The sequence below is a fragment of the Salvelinus namaycush genome, chromosome 3 (assembly GCF_016432855.1).
Source record: "Salvelinus namaycush isolate Seneca chromosome 3, SaNama_1.0, whole genome shotgun sequence".
In the NCBI taxonomy this organism is placed as follows: domain Eukaryota; kingdom Metazoa; phylum Chordata; class Actinopteri; order Salmoniformes; family Salmonidae; genus Salvelinus; species Salvelinus namaycush.
In genome coordinates, this window is record NC_052309.1 from 50,594,134 (window position 1) to 50,618,072 (window position 23,939).

General features: G+C 41.3%; 1 protein-coding gene across 2 annotated transcripts in view; it reads right to left on the reverse strand.

Annotated features, from left to right (window-relative positions):
• The window catches only part of LOC120032240 (glucocorticoid receptor-like), a 103,988-nt gene that overhangs the window by 5,742 nt on the left and 74,307 nt on the right, over positions 1–23,939 (reverse strand). For both annotated transcript variants that reach the window (XM_038978243.1, XM_038978251.1), the window contains exons 3-8: positions 20,750–20,916; positions 16,711–16,737; positions 7,736–7,852; positions 5,938–6,210; positions 3,377–3,521; positions 1,381–1,511 (exon numbers count right to left, since the gene is read on the reverse strand). In XM_038978243.1, the coding sequence (XP_038834171.1) occupies positions 1,381–1,511; positions 3,377–3,521; positions 5,938–6,210; positions 7,736–7,852; positions 16,711–16,737; positions 20,750–20,916 (860 nt within the window). The remainder of the gene's footprint in view (positions 1–1,380; positions 1,512–3,376; positions 3,522–5,937; positions 6,211–7,735; positions 7,853–16,710; positions 16,738–20,749; positions 20,917–23,939) is intronic.

Genomic DNA, 23,939 nt, shown 5'->3' on the forward strand with positions numbered 1-23,939 from the left:
CACGAAGCCTCCAACGAGGGTCCCCAGTCCGAAGCCTCCAGTGATGATCCATGGCACGAAGCCTCCAGCGAGGGTCCCCAGTCCGGGGCCCGCAGCGAGGGTACCCAGTCCGGGGCCCGCAGCGAGGGTCCCCAGTCCGGGGCCCGCAGCGAGGGTCCCCAGTCCGGGGCCCGCAGCGAGGGTCCCCAGTCCGGGGCCCGCAGCGAGGGTCCCCAGTCCGGGGCCCGCAGCGAGGGTCCCCAGTCCGGGGTCGGCGACGAGGGTCTCCGCACCAGAGGTGCCACCAAAGTGGGGTGAGCCAGAGGTGGAGCGGGGTCTGCGTTCCGCACCTGAGCCGCCACCGCGGATAGATGCCCACCCAGACCCTCCCCTATAGGTTCAGGTTTTGCGGCCGGAGTCCACACCTTTGGGGGGGGGGGGGGGGGGGTACTGTCACGCCCTGACCTTAGAGAGCCTTTTTATGTCTCTTTTTGGTTTGGTCAGGGTGTGATTTGGGGTGGGCATTCTATGCTTTGTTTTCTGTTTCTTAATTTCTATGTTTTGGCAGGGTATGGTTCTCAATCAGGGACAGCTATCTATCGTTGTCTCTGATTGGGAATCATACGTAGGTAGCCCTTTTTCCCTCCTTTCAGTGTGGGTAGTTATCTTTGTTAGTGGCACTATAGCCCTGTAAGTTGTTTTTTCGTTTGTTGTTTTGTTGGCGACATTTCTTTAAATAAATAAGAATGTACGCTCACCACGCTGCACTTTGGTCCACTTCTTTTGACGGCCGTGACAACATCGATCAAAAGTGGTCGCCTGGCGTATTTCTTTTACATTTCTAGTTTGAATTCTTTAGATAACATTATCGATGAGCCAATCAAAATAAAACACTTGAAAACGTGTACATTCTGTCCTGGTTGGAAATAAAATCAGGGAAGATTGCTCACTGGTTTAAAAAAAGCACAGCTCTACATGTAAATGTAATTTTCATTTCCTTAGGAAGCAATCAAAACACACTAAGTGTGTGCGCTTTCCAAAACCACTCATTTTGAGTAATTTGAAAGGCATAAAATCGTTTTTCCCCCCAGTCAATCCAAGTCAACAGTGTTGCAATAAACAGTATCTTCTGCTTAAATATGGTTTTGTAATGGCTTGTCACGCTGGGAGTCCCCCCCGAGGCCTCATTTGTACAAAGCTCATTCAAAAGCTGCAGCTTCAGTTTGTCTGGTTTCCCTCCTCTTTTTCTTTTCTCTATTTATTTTTGAACACACCTGAGAAGTCAAAAAAATGTGTTCTGCTTTTCCCCAGCAAACTGCATCGGACGGCCATAATGAATAAGTGTTTTAATCTATGGATTCATTTATGTTATTTAAGATTTGAAATGTAAATATGTTATACCTGTGCTGAGCAGCAGCAGGACTTTCATACACAGGTACTCGTCGTAGGACACCTGCAACCTCACAAACTCAGTGGAGATCTTCAGCATCTGCTCACACTGGTCGGTCATATAGGGCAGCTTCATCCTCTCACTGAGACACACACACACAAAGTGACAGTTATAATCAGACCAACACCCCGTTTCCCTCTCTGCAATTCACATAGTGTATAATGACCGTGACAGTTATGCCTATAATACTGCTGGAGATACAGAGTGTTGTGAATCTGGGCTAAGAAATCAGCCCTAATAGGATGGACAGGATTTCCCCACCCAAGTCTACACCCCGCTTGAATGCATTCCCATTTTATTGTGTTAATTACAAAGTGGGATTAAAATGGATTTGTCATTTTTTGTCAATGATCTACACAAAATACTCATGTCAAAGTGAAAGACCATTTGTACTTTTAAAGATTAAGATTAGTTTTTTTAAGATTAATGAAGAATAAAACACTAATAGAACTTGATTAGGTAAGTGTTCACCCCCTGAGTCAATACATGTTAGAAACACCTTTGGCAGTCTTCTTGGGTAAATCTCATAAGAGCTTTCTTTGCACACCTGTATGGTGCAATATTTTCCCCATTATTCTTTTCAAAATTCTTCAAGCTGTCAAGTTGTTGGGATTCATGGCTAGACAGCAATTTTCAATTCTTACTATAGATTTTCAAGCAGATTTAAGTCAAAACTGTCCACTCAGGAAGATTCACTGTCTTCTCGGTAAGCAACTTCACTCTAGATCTGGCTTTTGTGTTTTATGTTATTATCCTGCTGAAAGGTGAATCCCTTTCCCAGTGTCTGGTGTAAAGCAAACTGAAGCAGGTTTTCCTTTAGAATTTTGCCTGCGCTTAGCCCCATCTGGTTTCTTTTCATCCTGAAAAACTCCCCAGTCTTTGCCGATGTCAAGCATACCCATACCATGATGCAGCCTCCACCATACTTGAAAATAAGGAGGCAGTTACTCAGTTATGTATTGTGTTTGCCCTAAACATAAGGCTTTGAATTTAGGCCAAAAAGTATATTCCTTTGACATGTTTTTTGTTGTTGTTGCAGTATTACTGTAGTGCCTTATTGTTTTGGAATATGTGTATTCTATATATTTGTATTCTTTCCACTTTGTCATTCTTTCATTGATCCATCCTCAGTTTTCTCCCATCACAGCCATTGAACTCTGTAGCTGGTTTAAAAATCACCAATGGCCTCATGGTAACATCCCTAAGTAGTTTCCTTCCTGTCCTGCAGCTCATTTCAGAAAAACGACTGCATCTGATGTGTCTGGATGGTTTTAATACTTCATCCACAGCAGAATTATTAACTTAACCATGACTAAAGACAATAAATGTCTGATTTGTTATTATTACCCATTTACCAATTCCTGCCCTTCTTTATGAGGCTTTTGAAAATCTCCCTGGTCTTTGTAGTTGAATCTGTGCTTGAAATTCAATACTTGACTGAGGGACTTACAGATGTTATATGTATGAGGGAAAGAGGAATGGGTAGTCATTCAGAAATCATGTCACACAGAGTGTGTCCATATAACTTATATGATTTGTGAACAAAAATGTTTACTTCTTAACTAATTTAGGCTGGCCTAATCAAAGGGGGTGAATACTTATGCAACGACTATATTTTACTTATTGAATTTTTATTAAATTATATACAGAATGATCTTTTCACTTTGACATGGAGTACTGTGTAGATCAATGGCCATTTAAAAAAAAATATTTCAATCTCACTTTGTAATGCAACAAAAGGTGAAACAAGTTAAAGGGGGTGTAGACGTTCGGTAGACATACATTTTTCATTCCAGCAATATAGTTTTCCTTCCCTCCCTCCAGAAAGGCTCTGCTTGAACTAGCTATCTATAGAACTCCACCCACCATCCAGGCTACCTTTCTCATCTCCAGAGCCCCCAGCCAGCTTCAGCCCTCCAAGGTGTCTCTCTGATGCTCTGGACTTACTCATTAATAACCAGGTCAGGGGCGAAGCAGAGCATGCCCCCATTACACTGCTGGTAGGAGCGCCAGCCCAGGCCGAATGACATGAGGAACAGCCAGGAGCACTGCAGCAGAGTCATCTGATCATCCAGGTGAAGGTTCCGGAACCCTGCACGAACACACAACACACAGAGCATTGGTCAGGATTGCAGTGTTGTTAGTGCTGGTCTTTTGAGTAATATAAACTGGGCCAAAAAATCAACATCCCTTTTTCAGGACCCTGTCTTTCAAAGATAATTTGTAAAAATCCAAATAACTTCACAGATCTTCATTGTAAAGGGTTTAAACACTGTTTCCCATGCTTGTTCAATGAACCATAAACAATTAATGAACCTGTGGAACGGTCGTTAAGACACTAATAGCTTACAGACAATAGGCAATTAAGGTCATAGTTATGAAAACTTAGGACACTAAAGAGGCCTTTCTACTGACTCTGAAAAACACCAAAAGAAAGATGCCCAGGGTCCCTGCGTGAATGTGCCTTAGGCATGCTGCAAGGAGGCATGAGGACTGCAGATGTGGCCAGGGCAATAAATTGCAATGTCCGTACTGTGAGACGCCTAAGACAGCGCTACAGGGAGACAGGACGGACAGCTGATCGTCCTCACAGCGGCAGACCATGTGTAACACCTGCACAGGATCGGTACATCCGAACATCACACCTGCGGGACAGGTACAGGATGGCAACAACAACGGCCCAAGTTACACCAGGAACGCACAATCCCTCCATCAGTGCTCAGACTGTCCACAAGAGGCTGGACTGGGGGGGTTGTAGGCCTGTTGGTCCTCACCAGACATCACAGACAACAACGTTGCCTATGGGCACAAACCCACCGTCGCTGGACCAGACAGGACTTAGCAAAAAGTTCTCTTCACTGACGAGTTGTGGTTTTGTCTCACCAGGGGTGAAAATTGGATTCGCGTTTATCGTCAAAGGAATGAGCGTTACACTGAGGCCTGTACTCTGGAACAGGATCGATTTGGAGATGGAGGGTCCGTCATGGTCTGGGGCGGTGTATCACAGCATCATCGGACTGAGCTTGTTGTCATTGCATGCAATCTCAACGCCGTGCGTTACAGGGAAGACATCCTCCTCCCTCATGTGGTACCCTTCCTGCAGGCTCATCCTGACATGACCCTCCAGCATGACAATGCCACCAGCCATACTGCTCGTTCTGTGCGTGATTTCCTGCAAGAAAGGAATGGCCAGCGAAGAGCCCGGATCTCAATCCCATTGAATTTCCCCCAGAAATGTCCGGGAACTTGCAGGTGCCTTGGTGGAAAAGTGGGGTAACATCTCACAGCAAGAATAGGCAAATCTGGTGCAGTCCATGAGGAGGAGATGCACTGCAGTACTTAATGCAGCTGGTGGCCACACCAGATACTGACTGTTACTTTTGATTTTGATCCCCCCTTTGTTCAGGGACACATTATTCAATGTCTGTTAGTCACATGTCTGTGGAACTTGTCCAGTTTGTCTCAGTTGTTGAATCTTATGTTCATACAAATATTTACACATGTTAAGTTTGCTGAAAATAAACACAGTTGACAGTGAGAGGACATTTCTTTTTTTGCTGAGTTTATAATGATACAATTATATGTCTATTTGATCAAAACATTGATAGAATAAGACAGACAAGACTACATTTAAAAAAAAATATTTAACTTTTATTTAACTAGGCAAGTCAGTCAGTTAAGAACAAATTCTTATTTACAATGACGGCCTACACTGGCCAAACCCTGCATCGTGCTGTGCAAAATGTGCGTCGCCCGATGGGACTCCCAATCATGGCCGGTTGTGATACAGCCTGGATTCAAACTAGGGTGTCTATAGTGACGCCTCGAGCACTGAGAGACAGTGCCTTAGACCACTGCGCCACTCGGGAGCCCCATAGAGACTAAGATCGGGCATTGTAATTCTAATACACTGTATTGCAGCCATGTAGTGACCATGTTGAATGTGCAGCACACACTGATGCGACCAAGTAAAACTTTTACTCGGACAGCCAAGTCAAAGGGTCGCCAAATGTGACTAAATGGTTGCAGTCTGTAGCCCTGAAAGTGGCCTTTAATTGCAGTTCAATTGTCTCTCATTGTTGACACTTCAAAAGTGGAAGTCTTTTCAGATCATATTTGCTTAACCACTCAGTGGTTATGTAAGATTTCTCCACGTCCTTCCCTTCCATGCTAGCTGGCTGCTGGGCGAGACCAAGGCAGAGAGTAAATACTTGGGGGGGGGCGATTACCAAACCATGTGCCTTCTTTCTCATGATTAGGGGCTGGGGATCAACTCAATCCCATTCCATGATCGATAAAATAGAAAATCATGAGATGAATTGAAAATATTATAATTCATTTGAAAGTCACTGGATTGACTTGATTTAGACCTAGATCATTTCCTGAATAAACTTGAGTTGAAACGGAATGGACCAAGCCTAGCCCATTATGGTTAGTCAAATTAGTGCTAAAATGGTCCCTGCGGTCTATGGTCACAGTGTTAATGGAGGTGTACCAGGTGGTCTTACCTGGTAGGGACTTGGCCCACTTGACGGCTGAAACGACCTGCTGTCCGCCCAACCTGTTGAGGGTGGTCATAAGGCGGGTGGAGGTGTCGGGGATGGTGCTGTCGTAGCCAGAGTAAATGGCCTCTGGCTCGATGGCTTTAAGCAGGGACAGCATGGTGGGCACCAGCTGGGGCATGGACTTTGGGATCAGGGTGCATGCCCTTTCATCAGGTGCGTTCGGCTCTGTCGTGGCCTGCTGACCTTTAAATCGGATCAGCTTCTTGTTTTTCCTTGCTGCAAAGACCGAGAAGAGAGAGCGAGAGAATAGAGAGAAGAAGGCGCTAATCAGTCATTTTCCCTGTTAACCCATAACAGTCTAAGCCCTGTCTAAGCCAGAGGAGGGCGGGGGGGGGGGGGGGGGGGGGGGGTTCTACTAAGCTATATGAAATTGTTTTAAGAAGGTCATACCAAGGATCATTTAGAAATTTGATTTAGACTCCTTGAAGTATCAAAACAATATAGAAAAAAAACATTTGATTTAACAATTATTTTTCCCATTATTTGCCCATACAAATGCATTGAATAACAGATTCACTACATGAAACAGATAATGCGTCCCAAAAAATTCAATAGGAAGTTTGTTCTGAAGTGTCTGTCCTATATCTAAGAGATATAAGAAAGATCAGGAAACATTTGTTATATATAAAATAAATAAAATAATATTTAACCCCGTATTTTCAGGGGGATTGTTTTATTATGCTAATTTGATTTCCGCGGGGGCGTGGACATCGACCTTAGAGGGTTATGGCTAGCTATTGTTTCCCACCTAACCCAGGTGGTGACAGTGTATAGACCACACATACCCTATTCATAACAAAAATATGCAGCCTATAAGATGCTTTATCAGATTACCTCAGCTACAGTTTGCTCATAAAGGTAGGTCATCCACATTGTGTTACGCTTCAAAAGGGTACAGAGTTCAAGGTTTAATTCATTGAAACGAACAAACTTACTTTCTTGTGTATTTCTATGGGTCTTTAAAAACAGCAGCACAACACAAAAAAACACAATGTATTTTGGATTTGTTGAAAAACTTTGATCGATTTATCTTTTCTGTTACAATATGTGCTGAATGCCTCCGGTTGAGAGGGTTACCATCAAAAACGATGTATTTTTCCCCCTCCTTTTTTAATTTCCTCCATAAATGTTTCTATGGCAACTAAGAGCCTTTCTGGTACGTCCCCAGGTTTCGGTCTGCTGATGCACCCGCATCCGTCAATGTATTTTTTCCGCTCACTCTGATTCGTACATCTAAATCATTAACAATTTCATACCCTGCAGCACTGAATTAATGAACATATATAAATAACAAGAAGTGCATCAACGTGAATTATTGTCCACTTCCATTTTTTGTTGAAGTCCACAGTGGCAGAGTAGAGCTAATGTGAGCCTTCTATCTTTCTATGGCTCAGGGACATGGGAGGAACTGGGTCTGAGCGAATGATTGTTGTTGATCACTGGCTCTGACCCTTGTTTGAAACACTGGGCCAGAGATGATACATTAGGTTAGCTCATGTCAACATAAACTCTGGGAATCAAGGCCCTCTACTGGTTTATGTGAATCCAATACTAAATCCTACCTCTAATCACAACCTCTATAGGGGACAAAACATATAAAGCCCTGCCTTTCAGAGACAACACATGCTGAAAATGTCCTCTGATTAAACTTTGCTGAACAACTATGCTTGCCATAAGACTGTGTATATACACTACACTTCCACTTATATGAGAACAATATGAATGTGGTGGTGCCACTTACCTTCCAGGTTCATCCCTGCTTGGAGACACTTGCGGAAGCGGCACGCCGGACAGTTCTTCCTGCGGATCCTGTCTATGATGCAGTCATTCCTCCCGGCACACAGATAGTTGTGTTGTCCTGGCGATGGAGGAATAAGGTTATTACTAGCAAGAGGGTTGAAGATGATTAGCCCAAGCACTACAGGTTGCCCGCACACCAAACACCTGTTTGACTAAACCTGCCGGCATCATGACATAACAGTCAGCAGCCAACACTTAAGGTGACAGCTCGTTCACTTCCTGTGGTTGACACCCCTCCACGGCCAGCCAAAATAGTAGCCTGTTTTTTTAAAACGGGGATGAAGAGATTTTCACGTATTCTTTTTATACTCTGCCTATGCTCTGGGTGTAATGTTTTTAGCTGTTGACAATGTGTCTGAAGTCAGATAAGTAGTTTTAAATGAGTGGGGGTTGATTGTTTGACAGAGCCTGGATAATGTCAGCGGAACATAATCTTTTGCCAGATTAACAAATTCTTTGAGGCATACTTTAATATAAGCAACACGTAACCAACTCAGTGGTCCCTTACAACATTTCACTGTTTTTAAAAAAGGACCCTAGTTAATCTATTAATATACTGATAACATTTTTAAAACCAACTAATAAAAATAATACTTATTAATGAAATCAAATGCTACAGGACAATCTTCCTATGTGATATCTTTAAAAAAAACGTAAAAAAATTATGTAGTCACATTTAGTGAAAGCTAAGAGCCAAAGCTCTGCAGAACAATGCCAACCTGGAAACTGCAACGTCAAATCCAGCTAACTGTAATGCAGTGCTAACTCAGCCTCTAAGTCAAAATTCTGTTCACAGTCCCCAAATCCAGAACAAATTCAAGAAAACGTACAGTATTATATAGAGCCCTTATTGCATGGAACTTCCTTCCATCTCATGTTGCTCAAATAAACAGCAAACCTGGTTTCTAAAAACAGATAAAGCAACACTTCGCGGCACAACGCCTCTCCCCTATTTGACCTAGACCGTTTTTGTGTATGCATTGATATATCGGCTGTTTGCCTTTTTTAAAAAGTATGTAGTTCTGTCCTTGAGCTGTTCTTGTCTATTGATGTTCTGTATTATGTCATTCTGTATTATATTTCATGTTTTGTGTGGACCCCAGGAAGACTAGCTGCTGATTTCACAACAGCTAATGGGGATCCTAATAAAATACCAAATACCCCAAAAATTGGCTATATCGTCAAAAACAGTTTTGGTTATGAATTTAAGTTTAGGCACGTGGTTAAAGAGAAATTTCAAAATATTTCAACTTCATATTCATCATTTCCAGCACCACCCTAACACCAACATATGTGAAAATGGCACATTTCTATGTTTTGTAGAAAAAAAACAGAGTAAGTGTTTCCAATGACATGGATGTGCATCATGTGATTTTAACCAATTATGATGATGAAATTGGAAACACATCTTACTCTGTATTTTTTACTACAAAACATAGAACTGCGGAAATTTCACAAACACTACATGACCAAAAGTATGTGGACACCTGCTCGTCAAACATCTCATTCTAAAATCATGGGCATTAATATGGAGTTGTTCCCCCACTATGCTGCCACTCTTCTAGGAAGGCTTTCCACTAGATGTTGGAACATTGCTGTGGGGACTTGCTTCCATTTAGCCACAAGAGCATTAGTGAGGTCGGGCACTGATGTTGGGCGATTAAGCCTGGCTTGCAATCGGTTTTCCAATTCATCTCAAAGGTGTTTGATGGGGTTGAGGTCAGGGCTCTGTGCAGGCCAGTCAAGTTCTTATACACCGATCTCGACAAACAGTTTCTGTATGGACCTTGCTTTGTACACGGGCATTGTCATGCTGAAACAGGAAAGGGCCTTCCCCAAACTGTTGCCACAAAGTTGGAAGCACAGAATCGTCTAGAATGACATTGTATGCCGTAACGTTAAGATTTCCCTTCACTGGCACTAAGGGGCCCAGCCCAAACCACGAAAAACAGCCCCAGACTATTATTATCCCGGTCCCGTTCTGTGAGCTTGTGTGGCCTACCACTTCGCGGTACACATGCATATACACACACACATTCAAATAAACACATACAAGAATACACACATACATGTAATAGTGCCAGACATGCACACAACCATATACAGTTGGCATTGCTGTTATGATTTTAGTTGTCCTTGATGTCCTTTGTTCAAAATGTATTATTTTGTTTAATTATTATTTTTTGCATTTTTATTTGCTGTTTTCTTCTGTCTTTTCTTTGTTTCTTTTTAGTTAATTCTCTTGGTTATTGGAGCATTGGGGGTTCTTGGAGTGTGGAGGGGTTGACTGTGGGAGGGGTCTCGAATGGTTGAGGGACAGCTATTGGGGAACTGTGGGGGGGATCGGGTTCACGTTTTTGTCCTGGTGGTAGATCTGTCCATTGACCATTGCTTCTGTGTGTCGCTCTGAATGGGAATCTGTTGAATGACTGGTATGATGTAGTTGTGGAGTGGCTTCACTGCAAGTGTATTGTATGTTTCGGATATTCAATAAATAAATAAATATAAAAAATAATAATAATAATTTGAAGGGGTGTCCACATACTTTTGTATATATAGCGTAAGAACTTTGAAGAGTGAGGCTCAACTTCTCAGCTGTTTTGGTGCCCTGACTACCATGCCGTGAATAGCGTGAAGCGAACCTGTGCACATGCGTAGATACTGTGTGTGACTTTGTGAGAGCGAAGTGTTGAATCTCGCTTTTCTCAATATCTCCGGTGCTGCCCGTGGCAACGTCATTTTGATGAGTCTACCTTTAAGAAGAGAAATAGGCGGGGTTAAGCCATTTGTGGCTGTGGTAACTAGTGACAACTGCAGCCATGGGAACAGCAGCCATTGCAAACAGCAGTGCAAACAATCCATCCATAAACTAAACAAACAGTGCCAGCATGAATCCCAGAAGCATCCGCTCTCTAATCCATTCGTCATACTATAGGCTAGTGAAGAGGACGTGGCTGGCGGTGCGAGGCTAGCCCTGTTTGCCAGGCTACCTCCAGTCCTACTAAGAACATGATCAGGATGAATGGAAATAGTGGGAGATGGAAGAGGGACGGGAACTCTTGTTGGAAGCAATTGCCATCCAAACATGACTTGGGTGTCCTGTATGTAAGAGAGCTGCTGCGAGAATCCCAGGGGTGCCTTTATACACAATATCATGCTATGTCTTACAGTGCCTTCAGAAAGTATTCACACACCTTGACTTTTCCCACATTTTGTTGTGTTAAAGCCTGAATTTAAAAAGGATTAAACCCCCATAACATCAACGTTGGATTATGTTTTTAGAATTTTGTACTAATTAATAAAAAATGAAAGGCTGAAATGTCTTGAGTCAATACGTTTGCAATGCCTTTGTTATGGCAAAGCCTAAATAAGTCCATGCGTCAAACATTTCTTAAGAAGTCCCATAAATTGCATGGACTCTGTGTGCAATAATAGTGCTTTAGTGCTTAACACAATCTTTTCTTTATGACTACCTCGTCTCTGTACTCCTGTGGTGGTTCATTTATTTACTGTCAAATGAGGAGAGACTAACTTAACACACACGTCAGAGTTATACTTAAACTAGATCTTTAATAGTGAGAGCTTTGCAATAGCGATGGCAGGTCGACGAATCACCGTTTCTGATGATCCGTCGAGAGCGGCGAGACAAAAGTACAAAGGTCTTTTATTGCCAAGATACACCCCTTTCAACCTACATGACGAACAACAGATATATAGAACGGGTCACAAGGTTAAGATTTGTATTAAAAATACCTATAATACATAGCAGACTATCTGCTGTGTCAACAGTTTTCACTGTATAGACCAGTGTCTGTCCCTCCGACTCCAAACTGGAACCATCTCTCCCTGGTACGGTATAGAACAGAAACATTAACTCATGCTCTGGAATGCTCTTTAGGTTTTATCACCCAAAAGACATCGTAAATCTCCTGTCAGTGTGATCTCCCAGAGGCCCATCGTCAGTAGAACACACACACACAAAAGTTAAGAATACTCTATTCTGTTCAATAAAACAACCATGATGCAATAAAAGTATTATAACATAATCTTGCCACCATACCCCACACATACAATTATCTCAGTCGAGCAGTGATTTTTAAACACAGATTAAACCACAAAGACCAGGGAGGTTTTTCAGTGACTAGCAAAGGGAACCTATTGGTAGATGGGTAAAAAAAAAAGACATGGAATATCCCTTTGAGCATGGTGTTATTAATTACACTTTACACGCAGTCAGTACAAATATACATGCGTCCTTACAAACTAATTTGCCGGAGAGGAAGGAAACCGCTCAGGGATTTCACCATGAGGCCAATGGTGACTAAAGCTGCAATATGTAATATTTTGGGAGAACTGACCAAATTCACATAGAAAGTGAGGTATATATCTGTCATTTTTATTCAAAGCAAGTCTAAGAAGGTTATGGAAAAGATATTTCACAGCGGTTAAGATGGTATAGAATAGAGCTAAGCACAGGCAAAATCCTAGAGGAAAACCTGGTTCAGTCTGTTTTCCAAAAGACACTGGGAAATAAATTCATCTTCAGCAGGACAATAACCTAAAACACAAGGCCAAATATACACTGTAGTTGATTATCAAGATGCCACTGAATGTTCCTGAGAGGCCTAGTTACCATTTTGACCATTGTCTTGAAAATCTATGGCAAGGCTTGGCTGTCTAGCAATGATCAACAACCAACTTGACATAGCTTGAAGAATTACAAAAATAATGCAAATATTGTCAAATCCAGGTGTGCAAAGCTTAGAGACTCACAGCTGTAATCACTGCCAAAGGTGATTCTAACATGTATTGACTCAGGGGTGTGAATACTTACGTAAATGTACTTCTGTATTTCAATAAATGTGCTAACATTTCTAAAAACATGTTTTTGCTTTGTCATTATGGGGTATTGTGTGAAAAAATAATATTTAATACATTTTCAATTCAGGCTGTAACAACAAAATGTGGAATAAATCAAGGGGTATGAATACTTTCTGAAGGCACTTGTTGGTATGATTTACCTAAAAAAAATATTGTATTGTCACTAATAACACACTTATTTTGAATATTTTCGTTCCAGTTTTCAATCCATCACAGGGCGATGAAGAGGATAACTACTGTTAAGTCCAACTGAGTGGTTAGTTATACAAAAAAATGGCAAAATAGAAAAAAGCCCCATTACACGAACACTGAGACCGTGGAAATGTTTGTAATGACCAGCAGCATACCACCCTGCATATCACTGCTGGCTTGCTTCTGAAGCTAAGCAGGCTTGGTCCTGGACAGTCCCTGGATGGGAGACCAGATGCTGCTGGAAGAGGTGTTGGAGGGCCAGTAGGAGGCACTCTTTCCTCTGGTCTAAAAAATATCCCAATGCCCCAGGGCAGTGACACTGCCCTGTGTAGGGTGCTTTCTTTTGGATGGGACATTAAACGGGAGTCCTGACTCTCTGAGGTCATTAAAGATCCCATGGCACTTATCGTAGGGGTGTTAACCCTGGTGTCCTGGCTAAATTCCCAATCTGGCCATCAAACGGTCACCTAATAATCCCCCTCTCCCCTGTAACTATTCCCCAGGTCGTTGCTGTAAATGTGTTCTCAGTCAACTTACCTGGTAAAATAACGGATAAATAAAAAAACACAACACGGTAATGGCTGAAATGGGCTACAATGGAATACATTGGCTTTCTGTTGAATATATAAGAACGCTAAAGTTTCACCTGTGATTTAACGCACACTTACAAAAACAACCTTATTTTGATGGTTGTTAATTTTTTGTGGAATTGAAAAAGTAATAATTTAATACAGTTGAAATGTTTACAAATTAGATGCGCTGAAATGAAAACAACTTCTGAAAATGGACACTCGAACTATAGTGATACAGTGCATTCAGAAAGTATTCAGACCCCTCAACTTTATCCACATTTTCTTACTTGACAGGATTATTCTAAAATAGATTAAATTAAAAATCCTCATCAACCTACACAAAAAACAGGTTTTTAGAAATGTTTTCTAATTTATAAAAATAAAAACAGAAATACCTTATTTACATAATTCTTCAAACCATTTGCTATGAACCTCGAAATTGAGCTCAGGTCCATCCTGTTTCCATTGATCATCCGTGATGTTTCTACAACTTGGTTTGAGTCCACCTGTGGTAAATTCAATTGATTGGACATGATTTGGAAAGGCACATACCTGTCTATATAAAGTTGACAGTGCATGTCACAGCAAAAACCAAGCCATTAGGTCGAAGGAATTGTCCGTAGAGCACAGAGACTGGATTGTATCAAGACACAGATCTGGGGAAGGGTACCAAAAAAATGTCTACAGCATTGAAGGTCCCCAAGAACACAGTGGCCTCCATAATTTTTAAATGGAAGAAGTTTGGAAAGACCAAAACACTTCCTAGAGCTGCCCGCCTGGCCAAACTGAGCAATCGGGGGAGAAGGGCCTTGGTCAGGGAGGTGACCAATAACCCGATAGTCACTCTGACAGCACTCCAGAGTTCCTCTGGCGAGATGTGAGAACCTTCTAAAAGGACAACCATCTCTGCAGCACTCCACCAAATCAGGCCTTTATGGTAGAGTGGCCAGACGGAAGCCACTCCTCAAAAAAAGGTACATGCCAGCCCACTTGGAGTTTTCCAAAAGGCACCTAAAAGACTCTCAGACCATGAGAAACAAGATTTTCTGGTCTGATGAAACCAAGATTAAACTCAATGGCCTGAATGCCAAGCGTCACGTCTGGAGGAAACCTGGCACCATCCCTACAGTGAAGCATGGTTGTGGCAGCATAATGCTGTGGGGATGTTTTTCAGCGGCAGGGACTGGTAGACTAGTCAGGATTGAGGGAAAGATAAACGGAGCAAAGTACAGAGAGATCCTTGATGAAAACCTACCAGAGAACGCTCAGGACCTCAGATGGGGGTGAAGGTTCACCTTCCAACAGGACAACGACCTTAAGCACACAGCCAAGACAACGCAGGATTGGCTTCGGGACAAGTCTCTGAATGTCCTTGAGTTGCCCAGCCAGAGCCAGAACTTAAACCCCTTCTAACATCTCTGGAGAGGCCTGAAAATAGCTGTGCAGCAACGCTCCCCATCCAACCTGACAGAGCTTGAGAGGATCTGCAGAGAAGAATGGGAGAAACTCCACAAATGCAGGTGTGCCAAGCTTGTAGTGTCATACCCAAGAAGACTCGAGGGTCTAATCGCTGCCAAAGGTACTTCATCAAAGTACTGAGTAAAGGGTCTGAATAATTATGTAAATGTGATAGTTTTTTGTTTTTAATACATTGCAAAAATGTCTAAAAAGCTGTTTTTGCTTCGTCATTATGGGGTATTGTGTGTAGATTGATGAGGAAAATTAACAATTTAATCCATTTTAGAATAATGCTGTAACGTAACAAAACGTGTATTAAGTCAACGGGTCCAAATACTTTCCAAATGCACTGTATGTCTGGTTTCGCAAACAATGTAAAGTATGTTTAGATAGGTGTAATCTAGAGCCAAGCGTGTTATTTAGAGGGTATCCTGCTATTGACACGCTTGTTGAATTATACAAGAGAATGTAACAACAGTCATTAATAAGGCAGTCTAGACAGCGCAGGTGAGTGCAGGTAGGTTAGACAGCAAGTGTCTGGTGGAAGCACCACTGTGGCAAAATTTGAGATTGTGTTTTTTTACATTGGATAAAAGTAGTGACTCAGAGCAGCTAGAAAATTGTATATCATACACTACAGTTGAGGAACAATGGGAAAGTATTTCTGCTTTGAAAGTTGATAAACTTGTAACCTCACTTTTGAGAAAATGGCCCATGAATGTTTTGGTAAACCTACCTCTTTGTCTATACCCATTTAGCATCGTTCACACCCTCTTAAGCCTTAGCCCCACCCATCTCTATAAGCATTCACATGTGAGGCCATGTACTAAACAACCAAAGACTGAAGGCTGGTTTATACTACGGGTGCATTTGTAAATTCAACCTGGAGTGCCAGAGTGCAACCTGGGCGTTCATAAAATTCAGAGCGTTTCGCTCTCGGAGCATTCATAGCACACACACACTGGACGCTCTGGCCGAGGAGTAAGGTTGATCCGAGCCTTCTGACCTAACAACAGCAGTCAAGCTCCCAAGCTAACTGGCTAACATTGTCTAGCTTGCTAGCTACAGTACTTCCAGACATATGAGAGAACAGCTCACACACCCTATCAGAGCTGGTTTGACTGTTTTTATGTCATCATGAGCGTTGGTGACTGCGACTATGTTACTGGCAACAATTTAATCACCCTTTTTTTGCCAATGTTTACTGACACCGGCCATATTCAAATGGGTTGTTGAGTGTTCGTAAATTCGTCAGTTATTCTGCGATCTGGCACTCAGGCGAGAGTGCTCTGAAATCGGAGTAGATAGCCAGGCAAATGTTTTATGTGCTATAATTTAGTTAATAGCTGATGGATTATAAAAATTCATCCATTGTCCAACTGTAGCATTTATTACAATTGTTTTTAAAACCTTTTAACAATTTTGATGACCGTTGCTACTAACAAATTAACAAAGACATTATCCAGTAAAAGCAAATAATGTGAAGTGCATTTTTTATTGAGGATGACAACTTGATCAAGTGCACACAAATCATTAGAATCATTGCAGTTATAACGCTATTGGGTTTTGTGCATAAATACATTTCTTAACTCTCCTAGCGAAGTGATAATAGACCCACATTCCAAGCAGGAATTAAAACAGGATTTAAAGCCAAATTAGATGATGAATGATCAAATCACTAATTCATGCAAAGGAGGGCACAGGAGAGACTGTTGGTGTTTAATATTGCATATCAGGTCAAATCAAATTTCCAGTACAGGGATTGAGGGACATTAATAAAGTAGAAGCATTATTAAAGGTGGGTTTTATTTACCATCTGTGTTTTGTCGTGCTCTCCATCCTTCACCATAGCGACATCAACCATAGAATGGGGGAAGAAAGACAAAAATAACAGATATAACATCTTATTGCTTAAAATACACCTAAGTATTACAAATGCATATTTACAAATGGTTTAAAAAAAAAATGACTTGGTAATTTACAGTTGAATAATGTATACAATATGTTGAGATTATCCTTGAAATAAAAATCATGCTCAAATATTGCATTTCACTCGCTGATATTTAAACTCAAGGTTTTAATTTGACAAATGGATAGTAATTTCAATTATTTTGAATACAATTAACACACTCATGTATGCACTTTCATGTGAATGAAATGGTTGTGTTAAACTATACTGTAAATACACCTACAGTAACATAAATAAATATATTCAGATGGCCATGAACAATGACAATAGGGGTAACAATAGCATTGCTGCCGACTTTTCAAATATTCAGAACAGTTCAATGGACTTCAAAAGGGATTGTAGTGACTGGTACATTGGTAGTGACTGTGGTAGTGAGCTTGGAATAACAATGTAGGCTACGTTAAAGCTGCGATATGTAACTTTCTGAGCGACCTGATCAAATTCACAGAAATGTTAGTTATAGATCTGTCACTAAGCAGCGGTAGATCGGTTCTGTGAGCGCCATTTCTATGCTTCCCGTTCTTAAGTTTCGTTTTTGTGTCTTTTACTTTTGGATTTGTACACCAGCTTATTTTTTAGTAGAGAGCGATGGCTAACAAATACATTTTGGGTTATAAAAAATTATTTACGTGGTTTACATGGTACGATGACTTTCCACACTATACTTGCTTGTTTTGTCACAAACTGAAATTAGGCAAACTAGACCTAATTTGACCAGACCGCTCGCGCGCATTTTGATTTTGTACACCCACACCAGCCGCGATCAGGACACGAAGGTTGAAATATCAAAACAAACTCTAAACCAACTATATTAAATTGGGACAGGTTGAAAAGCATTAAACATTTATTACAATTTAGCTAGCTAGCTTGCTGTTGCTAGCTAATTTGTCCTGGAATATAAACATTTGGTTTTTATTTTACCTGAAATGCACAAGGTCCTCTATTCCGACAATTAATCCACAGATAAAAGGGTAAAAGTTAGTTTTGTAGTAATCTCTCCTCCTTCAGGCTTCTTCTTCTTTGGACTATATGGCAGTTGACAACCAACTTTAAGGTGCATTACAATAACAACTGGACTGGAATGTGGACCTCAGTTGATTTTTCAATCATCCACGTGGGTATATGCTCCTAAAAACCAATGAGGAGATGGCCCATGGGTATAAGCTCCTAAAAACCAATGAGGAGATGGGAGAGACGGGACTTGCAGCGCGTAAAGAGTCACAAATAGAACCAAGTTCTATTTTAGCACCTGGCTACGCAGACGCTTGTTGACGCGCGTGAGCAGCGTGGGTGCAATGATTGAATAACATGTATGTGTACATTTATTTTGTAACGCGAGCGCACGCGACGCGAGCGGTGTGGTCAGCATGTAAGAGTCCAACTAACTCCAGACACTGGTCTGAACGACAAGGCAACTTCCTTGAGGGGAAATGCTTAGTTTGGCAGGAAGTGCCTAGGCTATATAAACAAAAAAAACACAGCGAGGGAGCAGCATTGTGTGTGTTCACCTCCTGCAAAGCACACGTCCTTATCATCTAGCTCCATGTGCGAGCCGCAACAGCCACACTTCACTCATTCTATATAGCCCCTTTGCCTCATTAGATTAAAACTAATGTAAAGACCAATTCTTTTCCTAAAACAGTAATTATACAAAATACAAACTCAAGATCATGTCAAGATAACCCCTTGAAGATGTAACGCAAGACACACAACGCCACAGCATCTCTCGCATATGGAACAAGTAAGCAGATCATGTAATTCTAATGACCAACAGTAGTTTGGACAGGCTGTTCTGAGGTATAGGACGCAAACAATCCATTCTAGTGTTGCATACAGTGCATTCAGAAAGAATTCAGACCCCTTGACTTTTACCACTTTGTTATGTTACTGCCTTATTCTAAAAATATTTTTTTCTTCTCATCAATCTACACACAAAACCCCATAATGACAAAGTCAAAACAGGTTTTTATACATTTTTGCAAATGTATAAAAAAAAGAAGAAATATCACATTTACTTAAGTTTTCAGACCCTTTACTCAGTACTTTGTTGAAGCCCGTTTGGCAGCAATTACAGCCTTGAGTCTTCTTGGGTATGACACTACAAGCTTGGCACACCAGTATTTGGAGAGTTTCTACCATTCTTCTCTGCAGATCCTCTCAAGCTCTGTCAGGTTGGATGGGGAGCATTGCTGCACATCTATTTTCAAGCCTCTTCAGAGATGTTAGATGGGGTTCAAGTCCTGGCTCTGGCTGGGCCACTCAAGGACATTCAGAGACTTGTCCCGAAGCCAATCCTGCGTTGTCTTGGATGTGTGCTTAGGGTTGTTGTCCTGTTGGAAGGTGAAATTTGCCCCATCTGAGGTCCTGAGCGCTCAGGAGCAGGTTTTCATCAAGGATCTCTCTACTTTGCTCTGTTCATATTTCCCTCAATCCTGACTAGTCTCCCAGTCCCTGCAACTGAAAAACACCACCACAGCAATATGCTGCCACCACCATGCTTCACTGTGCCAGGTTTCCTCCAGACGTGACGCTTGGCATTCCCCGATTCCTCAGTTTGGCCGGGCGGCCAACTCTAGGAAGAGACTTGGTGGTTCCAAACTTCTTCCATTTAAGAATGATGGAAGCCACTGTGTTCTTGGGGACCTTCAATGCTGCAGACATTTTTTGGTACCCTTACCCAGATCTGTGCCTTGACACAATCATGTCCCGGAGCTCTACGGACAATTCCTTTGACCTCCGTTTATTTAACAAGGCAAGTCAGTTATGAACAAATTCTTATTTACAATGAAGGCCTACCCCAGCCAAACCTGGTACAATTGTGCGCCGCCCTATTGGACTCCCAATCACGGCCAGATGTGATGCAGCCTGGATTCGAACCAGGGACTGCAGTGACGCCTCTGGCACTGAGATGCAGTGCCTTAGACCGCTGCACCACTCGGAAGCCTCATGGCTTGGTTTTTGCTGTGACATGCACTGTCAACTGTAGGACCTTATATAGACAGGTGTGTGCCTATTCAAATCATGTCCAATCAATTTAATTTACCACAGGTGGACTCCAATGAAGTTGTAGGAATATATCAAGGATGATCAATGGAAACAGGATGCACCGGAGCTCAATTTCGAGTCTCATAGCAAAGGGACTGAATACTTAAGTAAATAAGGTATTTCAGTTTTACATTAGCAAACATTTCTACAAAACTGTTTTTGCTTTGTCATTATGGGGTATTGTGTGTAGATTGATGAGGGAAAAAAACAATTTAATCCATTTTAGAATAAGGCTGTAATGTAACTAAATGTGGAAAAAGTCAAGGGAAGGGAGAGGAAAGGGCGATACCTAGTCAGTTGGACAAATGAATGTATCCAACTGAAATGTGTCATCCGCATTTAACCGAATCCCTCAATCAGGTCTGAATACTTTCCGAATGCACTATATATGAACATTATGGGTTGGACACAAAAATAGCAACACAGACACCACAGCCTTATGGAACACCATGAGACACTAGCCTACTCCTAGCTGGTGTAATACTAAGGCAACCTTTTCTGATTATTGTGTGGACCTAAAATGTCTCTCCTCCTAATCTTACTTTTTTTTTTAAGAACATTTGTTCAATAAAATATTATACTCAAATTAATTTTTTAATAAAGAACCAAGTGGTATGCTTTTGTTCTAATATCTAGGCTATCCTATAGGTAAGGACAACACTTAGAGAGTCCACATGTTGTGTCAACGAAAGGATATACAAGTGTACTGCTGCAGAACTCAATGTATATATCACCACAATAGATGTGCCATTATGTATGTTCTACTATAGTCGGTCAACGAAGGGTAGGACTGTGCATGAATGGAGTTGTGTGCGTGAGTGTTTAGTATGTCACCAACCTTCAACGGCCCTCTTGAAGAAGACCTTGCAGCTTCCGCAGGTGAGGACTCCATAGTGGCAGCCAGAGGCCTCGTCAGAACACACCAGGCAGATCTTATGGGTTGGACCGCTGTGCTTGGCAGGGGCTGAAGATGTGGAGCTGCTGACCTCGGGTCTGGCCGTTGGACTGCAACACAACAAATACAACACAGAGGTCAATATATCACATCAATTCCAAATGTATTTATACATTTTTCAACTGCATTTATTTGGCTTTTATCACAGATGAATGTCGCTCAGATCCAGACTGCTTAAGGCTAGAGTCTTGCCTCGGGTCAGTTCACCGCAGTTGAACCTCCCCCAAAAAATCATCTGGCGGGTGGAATGAAAACATTATTGCTGTTCAGAACAATTAAATTGCGGGTCGAAACATTTCAAAACATTATTTTCATTTTTTTTTTGTCAGGAGCTTCTTATGTTGAATTATGTTGCAAATTCCATTAGGCTATGTGAGCGGTGAGGCAGACCTACCCTAGGCTACCAGCCACGCAGCGAGAGAGTGGAGCAGGGAACTGTCCATTAGTAGCCTATTTGTGTGGTGCTGGAACATTCATAATTTGTTGCTGCACATGGAAGAGCTTTGTTCTCCTCTGCCACGTGACAATATGTCGCCAAGTTTGTTTTCCCTGACTCCTAGCTCATGCGAAAATATCGAACATAACAGTTTTGAGTCATTGTGGACAAGGATGACAACAACCTGGTAGATGGATACACAGCCTGCAAAAATGCAAACAGGTATTTGTTTACAATAATTCAGTTTGGTCGGCGAGGGGAGGGTGCAGCTCCAAAAAACGGATCCGTGCAGAACTCTAATATAGGTAACTTCTGAGAGATTATTGAATGTCTCTGCAAAAACAAATCAAAGAAAATATCACGAGCCGAAAACAACTAGTGTAGATTTTACAGTGAAATGCTTGCTTATGAACCTTTCCCAACAATGCAGAGTTTAAAAATAACAAAGAATTTAATTGTAACTGACACAAGAGGAATACAATAAAATATACAAGAATGGAGCTATATACAGGGCTCAATGTGCAGAGGTACAAGATATTTGAGGTAGATATCTACATAAAGGCAGGGTAAAGTGACTAGGCATTCAGATAGATAATAATACAAGTAAAATAAAGAACAGAGTAGCAGCAGCAAATGATGAGTGCAAAAGTGTGTGTGTACGTATGTGTGTTTGTGTTGTGTCGGTGTGTGTGTACACTCGCTCACGCGTATGTGAATGTGTGATGGTTGTGTGGGAGTGACAGTGTAGTGTGTGTGTATACAGTGCATTCGGAGCCTTCACAATTCCTGACATTTAATCCGAGTAAACATTCCCTGTCTTAGGTCAGTTAGGATCACCACTTTATTTTAAGATTGTGAAATGTCAGAATAATAGTAGAGAGAATGATTTATTTCAGCTTTTATTTCTTTCATCACATAATCATAATAATAATATATCATCATAATAATATAGTTACAGTAAATAAAACAGTTCTGTAACAGCAAAAACAATTCTCTTAAATTTTACTTAAATTTTATCAACCAGCAAGGTGAGGTGCACTATCCAATTATTAACATGAGAGCCAACGCTGATAGGCATAACACAAACTCATCTTCTAAATTAAATTAAAATCAACCTCTTCACCCTCATCATTCCGTTAGGCCTAATTTAAATTTGATTGTGAAGTAACTTGCACAATTATCGCCCATTCTATCCATTTGTCATTCAGTGGACGGGCATTGTTTGGTTCACTGGATAGAGTCAAGCATATGTTTTGCGTTATTCTTAAAGCCTACTGCAACATGTAGCATGTTTTCGTTCCCATTAGAATACATTTGATTAGTAATAGAGTTATAGTAAATAAAACAGTCCCACAACAGCTTGTTTTTACAGAGTAAAACGTAAAAGAGAACGGTATCCACGCCCAAGGCACGCAGTCAAATTATTTGCTGCTGATAAATAGGCATAACACAAAATCAATACACTATTGTCTTTCTAAATTAAAAGAAAATCAACCTCTTCACCCTCCTGATCATTCAGTTAGGCCTAATTAAAATGAAATTGTGCAGAACGATGCACAATTATCGCCCATTCATTCAGTAAGGAGAGAGATGCATTAGCACCTGGCTGGGTACCAAAATCCTACCCAAAACCCATCCTACATTGTCTTGAAGGGTACATTTGGGAATGTGTGTAATTTGTTTTATATATACTGTATATAAAAACAGGTAATAAGGCTCTAAATACTTTTCGGTTTGTGATTTCTAAATTCTTACAAATAAGTAGTGCAAAATACAAATATTTAGGAAAAGTAGGGGTAGGAGCAGGACACAGCTTTTTGGCCAGATTTTTTTATTTACTAAATCAAACAACATTGGCCGTGTTAAGGTAGCCTAGCGCCAGGCTATCCAGAGTATAAGGGAGTATGTGTCCAAAAACATAAGGGGAGAGAGTGTGGAGTGAGGTCACATTCTATCTGACTAAATGTGACTCGTTTCAGGAAACTAGGCGTATGTGGCAAGTCACGACTTCACAGGAGAGCCATTTTAACGTTTTATTTTTTTATTTTATCAAAATACATTTTTTGGCAGAAATGTATTCTGGAACATGTGAACTTTCATGTGCCTTAATAACAAACGTGTATGCCATCTGTAAATAGGAATACAATTGTTAAATTATGAGCCTTGTTGGTTAAGCCACACAAAAAGTGAGCAACCTTCCCACTAGCCATGATTGGCTGAGGTAATGAGTGGGCTGGACTTTCCGAGAGAGGAGTTCGGATTGGTCTGCCATATAGAAGGCTTCTGTCTATTTGAGCTGGTCAGTCTGTTGGTAATCCTGTCGAACGCGGCTTTACATTTTTTTTATTGTGGAGTGTAGCTGCATAAGTGTTGCTCTCCACTTTCTGGAGGATCGAGTTTTGAAATAAGTGGAATTAGAGTGCGATAGCTAAAGAGATGGAGAAAACACCTGTCTCTAGATTACATCTTCAAAACTAAAGGGCAACCGTGGCATGGCATCCGTGACAGAAAGACGCGTCCATCATGCATGATGTATACGGGTAAGATAGTCTAGCTAGCTACTTTCAGATATTACACGTTTCTAATTTTGACAGAAAGTGGTTTCATTTCAAGCTAAAGTGTATTGTTAGCTAGCTA